Here is a 6,000-nt window from a genome sequence, read left to right as displayed (position 1 = left end):
ATTATTAGAATTTAATAAATAATATATGTAATATTTTTTGGAGGGATGTGATGTCTTTAATGGTGATTCATATTTCTGGAACATTATACACTTTATTTTTGAAGAATTCATTTTTGACTTAGATGATTCCATTTTATGTTTAGTTTCTATTTTATCATTTCTATACATATCCCTATTATTTGGTTCTTTTAAAAAACTTTTTATTTTATTTTAAAGAGAATAAAACCAAAGAAAATAAAACAGAATAAAGCCATCAAAACAAAGTGATGAAAGTGATACAGGACTTCAAAATAAGATAATAGGAAGTCAACATTGGCTACTATAACATATCTTTTATCTTTATCAGACATAATAAAATATAACAGAATAAAACCAATCCAAACAAAACAATAAAGTGATACAGAACTTCAAAATAAGATAATAGGAAATTAACAATGGTTACCATAATGTCTCTTGCTATCTCCGAAGTACCTGTTCAGAACATCAGCCATAGGCATGTAAAACTAACCATGCAATACAAGAACTCAGTTGCTTCTTTATTTCAGTTATATCTTTTCAGAAATTTCAGGTGTGTGACTTACAATACATACTGTGTCTGCGACTGCTGGACTTGTTCTGTGTAGTCTGGAGGTCCCAGACTGTATTTTGCTCCTTTGTCTTGACATTTCCCTGTGTTCCTCTGAACTGGCTCATTCCTGCATCTCGGGTCCTTCTTGCATTGGCTGCCAGTCCCTCAGTGGAGTGCAGAGGGCTGGGCAGCGGGGTTCCTACCGTCTGTGCTTCTTGGGGTTCCCATCAGCCTTGCACTCCTCCAGCCAGCCCTGCCTTCCCGGGGTGGGTAATGCATGAGGTGGGGATCCAGAACTCACTGTCTTCCAGCTGACCTGCCATCAGGGATGTAATGGAGGAGACCTGGGGCGGGAACTCACTCCCTATTACTTCATTTTTATTTTACTTGGATTGTTAATGTTTGTGATTTATTAAATTGAGTGAATAATTTAAAAATCACTTAACCTTTAAACTTTAGCACTTGTATTAAGCCAAATGTTTCTGGCAAGGATATAAATAAGACAGAACTCTAGATGCTTTTCTGGATACAGGAATAAATAGTAACAAGGAAGTGACCATTCATCATGTGTCCTGGGTCACTCATCACCATCCTCCTCAAGATGGTATAAAAGGGCCCCTGGCAGAAGGTGGCATCACACTCCTCTGCTCTCCTGAGTCCTCTCTCCTCCCCTCACCTGTGTTCTTTGTACTGACACCATGGGTTGCTGTGGCTGTGGCGGTTGTGGCGGCTGCGGTGGCTGTGGCGGCTGCGGTGGCTGTGGCGGCTGCGGTGGCTGTGGCGGCTGCGGTGGCTGTGGTGGCTGTGGTGGCTGCAACAGCTGCACCACCTGCAGATGCTACCGGGTTGGATGCTGCTCTGGCTGCTGCCCCTGCTGCGCTGGCTGCTGTGGGGGCTGCTGCAGCACCCCCGTGGTCGTCTGCTGCCGCCGCACCTGCTGCAACTCCTGTGGCTGTGGCTCCTGTGGCTGTGGCTCCTGTGGCTGCGGCTGTGGGAAGGGCTGCTGCCAGCAGAAGTGCTGCTGCCAGAAGCAGTGCTGTTGCTAGCTGGGCTGGCTGGCTCTGCCTGTACAATGTGAGTCTAGCTCTCTCCAGCTAGTGAGCCTTTCCTCTGTCTCTGTGTGGCTCTGTCCCAGACAGGCCTTGCTGCTTGGAATCCCCTGCATGTCCTCAGACTTACTGCTTGGGATTCAGTACTCATCTCTTTGAGTGCAACAGTCTAACACATTTTAATGTAAAAGAATTTCATCCTGGAAATGACCATTACAAAACTGTGACCCTTGCCCACTACCTAACATCAGTCCACCTCCCTGGGCCATTTTCATGACTTCTATTTGAAGTCTATTTGAAGTCATGTTTTTCTAGCCTCCAACTTTAGTTTCAACTCTCTGTATCTGGATTTCCCACTTTTTCTATTATTCTTTGCAATCACTACACAGACTGTTGCCTAATTTTATTAATAAAATGAAATAAACAACCAAGAGTGACTCTGCTTTTATTCTGGGATGCAAATGGTGTATAGAAGAGAGTTCTATGGTTCTGAACAATTTGAGGGACAAACGTGAAAAGACAGTAGCTTAGGCATGCAGCCATCTCCAGGGCTCTGGGGATCTGTCCCCACACCTAGCCACCTGTCGGTGTTCCTTCTCACGGGATCAGAGCTTCCCTGAGCTATTTCCACCACCCACAGCCCTCTGCTGTGTGTGCCAGGGGTTCTGGCCCGATTACTTGTCACAGTGCATCATGTGCCTCAGTGTGACAACGTCCCCAAACCAAACCTAAACACTGCACCTGAGAAAAGGGTAACTATAAACCAAAGGCTGGTCCAACAAGTAGAACCAACTGTGGACTGTGTTTCTTCTGGGAAATGGTAATCCTCTTGCCATTTCTCTCTCTTCATTTCTGTTTCCTGTCTGTGAGCTGTTTTTCTTGTCATACCAGATTTGTCTCATGTACAAAACCAAAGTACTTAAACTGCTTCTTTGAAGTCTGGAATGGTGCTGTAGGCCTAGAATCCCAAATACTTGGTAAGCTCAGCTAGGAGGGTCCTGAGTTTGAGGCCAGTCTGGGCAGTCAAAGACCCTGTCTCAAAATGACACATGAAACGGACTCAGAATATAATGCAACATTTTCAAGTTAAATCGCGAGTACTCCAGAAATAGATTCTGTGGCTCCAGGACATAGAACCTGTAGTGCGTTTCCAGGCAGGCTGACATCAGATTCTGCACAATGTTATGGAAGAACATTTATGAAGTCTTTTGTAGTATAGACAACTAGACATAAAAGAAGAAAATAAGTAAATAGCAAGTGTTTCTCTTGAAAAATACTTCTTCACAGATATATCATTGTAAAATTTTGGAGACACATTTTAACAGTTACTTAAATTATTCACTAATGTTCCAAAGAACACAACTTGCAAAAGATGCCTCTATCATCATCTGCTTTCAGATGCTGCTTGGCAGTCATTTAAAAAATAGTAAATGAAGGCATTGCTTGATCTGATCCATTTATTCATTTTACAGGTAATTTAAAAAACTTAGCACTCAGGGGTTGGATAGAGCACTGGCAAGCTTTTGGGTTTGATACAAAAAAAGTACTTTCAATATTTGGCAATTAAATTTATGTCTATAATCTTGCACATTTTACTACTGATAAACTTTTATTTGTTTTAGTTGTTAAGTTACTGGAAACTATACCATAATTGTAGGCAAAATCTGTAGATTTTTTTTCACATCTTCTAATTACTTTCCATAGTGGTGAGGCATTTTAATACCAACACATAAAATACATATCTCAGCCTTCAAGGAGTTAAATATTATTTTTACTTCCATTTTATTTATTGTTGCATGAAACACTGACCTCTCCAAACCGGAACTGGCCTGAATTGATGTCTGCGAAGGCTGGCTGGGACCAAGTACTAGGGTCTGTGCTTTTTCCAAAAGCATCTTTATGTACTGTAAAGGGATGTCTATAAGTGGTTGGTTGTGGCTGGTCTTGGACAAGGTCTACACGAGGGTGGCTTTGAACAGAGCACGTGGTCCTGAAGCAACATGTGATGACACCGACGTCACACTCTTTGTCATCCCTTTATAGAAATTATTCTTTCAATTCTTAAACTAAATCATACCCATATTTAAGAAAACCATCAAATCCTATGTGAACGCCATCTTGCTGATTAGACAGAGGAGCTGAGAAGGGCCCTGGCGTGGTCTGGAACTCGGTATTAGAACGTGATTGCTTTCATGCAGCTGGCTTGGAGTATGAAGCAAGAGTTTGGGAAGGCATTAGTGGTGAGATGTATTCTGCCTGATGCATTTCAAATGTAACTGCATTCTAGGCCCATTGCCGACTGACGCCTTGTTAACTTCACTAAAAACGTGGCTTAGCTCTGCACCACCCAGTCAGTTTACTAGGAGTGGGTGTGCGAACATTCTGAGCATGGCACACAGTTGTTACATCACAAGCTGCTTGGCCTTGTGGGATCATCCTTTTTATTCATTGTCTCATTTGTTCATCATATACAAAGGCATTTTTGTACATGGTCTGTAAAATACCCTAGAAGTGAGAGCTGTTAGTTAAAATGTTTTTTTCCCCCTGTAAACACTCAGAAATAAAAAAGGTCAATTTTGACTCACCGCAGTAATTGTGGTTAGGAGCCAGCAGTTTATTAGAAATGAGGAAAATCTTACCCCGCTTTAAAAATTAATTTCCACTTTCTCTTAAAAGTTTCCATTCCAAAGGAGAACATGCTGGTATGAGTTCACTTTCTTAACTGTCTTGTTTCTAAGCTCTAACCAGATAACTAAAAAAACACACTGCCAGAAAATGTTAGAAATCAATAAATGGCATTTTTTAAAAGACCTAAATAAGCAGCGGTGGAAGCAGTTTGTGTTACTCTAGATACGAATATATATAAAGGTGTTTGTATCTATTTGAATTTTTAAGTTTTAAAAATCTTTATTAGTCCATTTTTGCAGCGCATAATGTTTACACGTCTTGTGTAGAGTCGGTGCTTGCACACAACACATTCTTATTCCTGTTTTTCACCCTTTTTCCTCTCCTCTCTCCCATCCCTCCGTCTCTTGATCTCAATAGTTATATCAAATGATCAGAATTACAGTGAAAAAAAGAATCGAGACAATTAGGCAATAAGATTAAAAATGTATATTAGCCCTACGTGTTACTGTGCTAACATCACAGGGTGCAACGGAATTCCGGAACCCATTGTGACATTTTTAAATACAGCAGGTATCTAATTTCACCGCAAGGGCACAAGTGATGTTGTCAGCCTCAGCAGTCCTCTCTGACACACGTCACAGCCTGGTCACACGTGTTTCAGGTTGAGCCATCTTTCATGATGTACTAGATCCTTAAAACTTGGCACCCAGAGATCATTGTTAAATTTCTATACTGAACACTTAAACATCAACTGCTTGAACAGAAGGTATCATTCTACAGAACTTACATTTCCAGGGATAGAAGAAATGTGTAGAGCTGCAGATATTAATCAGAGGTGTTAGGAGTCAGTGTTAAAGGTCAACCACCCCTGAATTTCATAGAAGGTGAATCAAGGTTCTAGCAGAGCTCATGGACTGACTTTGGACTGGCCGTTTGCTTTGACTTAATCTTTCTCACTCCAGAGCTGTCGGAAGTGCAACTGTACCCAACTTCTGTTTGCCTGGCAGGCTGATCTCTCCCCCATCTTGCCACACATAAGCTTCTAATCAGTGCTGTTCCACACTCATCCTCTTCCAGGCTTTGACGGGGGAACCTTATCCTTTCAGACAGACAAATCAAGTAGCCCAGAGCATTTTCTTATCGTGGTTGTAACAGGACACGTGAGAGGTCACTTCAATGAGGGAAAAAGACCTGGGAAAGGGAAATGGTATTTGGAGAAGAAAGAAGTACATTTCTTGCTGGGCAAGTATTTTCACAAAACCAATTTAAGTGGTATTTGCATCCCAAAGTAACTGCAGTGTTGTAGCTCTGTATCTTCTTTCATTTGTATTTCAGGGGCCTATAGGTTTATTGGGACAGATACTGGAGGCAGACTGTGCACCCTCTGCTACTGCCAAAAATGGGAAATGATTTCAAAGAAATCATTTGAGGGATCACTGGGAGCATCATTGTCCCAATGAGCATCATTGTCCTTCTTTTGAGGACAATATTCTTTTTTTGTCTTTTTGAGACAAGATTTCGCTATGCAGTTCAGGCTGAGCTTAAACTCACAGCAATCCTCCTGCTTCAGCCTCCCAAGTGCTGGGATTACAGTCGAGTACCATACTCATATTTTTTGAGAGAAGGTCTTGATAAATCACTAAGTCACCCAGGCTGGACTTGAACTTTCAATCCTCCTGCTTCAGTGTTGGAATTACATGTAGGTGCCACCACACCCGGCATCACAAAGGTCTTTATTAAAGACTTTCTTTACCT

General features: G+C 41.6%; 2 protein-coding genes across 3 annotated transcripts in view; one reads left to right on the top strand and one right to left on the bottom strand.

The window, feature by feature from the left end:
• Positions 1–312: 312 nt before the first annotated feature.
• Slc19a3 (solute carrier family 19 member 3) overlaps positions 313–6,000 on the bottom strand; it is a 28,244-nt gene continuing 22,556 nt past the window's right edge. The window contains exon 8 of one of the 2 annotated variants that reach the window (XR_010043471.1): positions 313–2,840. The gene's annotated coding sequence lies outside the window, so the exon portion shown is untranslated. The other variant, XR_010043472.1, reaches the window with a different exon arrangement.
• LOC134473284 (small cysteine and glycine repeat-containing protein 7-like) lies at positions 1,267–2,044 on the top strand. The gene has a single exon (XM_063237216.1). The coding sequence runs from the start codon at positions 1,267–1,269 to the stop codon at positions 1,612–1,614; it is 348 nt and encodes a 115-aa protein (XP_063093286.1). The 3' UTR covers positions 1,615–2,044.

This window comes from Cavia porcellus, unplaced genomic scaffold (genome assembly GCF_034190915.1).
Source record: "Cavia porcellus strain 051 isolate PalLab524CR breed Dunkin Hartley unplaced genomic scaffold, mCavPor4.1 scaffold_26, whole genome shotgun sequence".
In the NCBI taxonomy this organism is placed as follows: domain Eukaryota; kingdom Metazoa; phylum Chordata; class Mammalia; order Rodentia; family Caviidae; genus Cavia; species Cavia porcellus.
Note: the sequence above shows the minus strand (reverse complement) of the source record. Positions and strands in the feature narration are given on the sequence as shown.

Bases quoted from the DNA above. Each gene is read 5' to 3' on its own strand.
- LOC134473284 (XM_063237216.1), top strand. From the start codon at position 1,267: ATGGGTTGCTGTGGCTGTGGCGGTTGTGGCGGCTGCGGTGGCTGTGGC.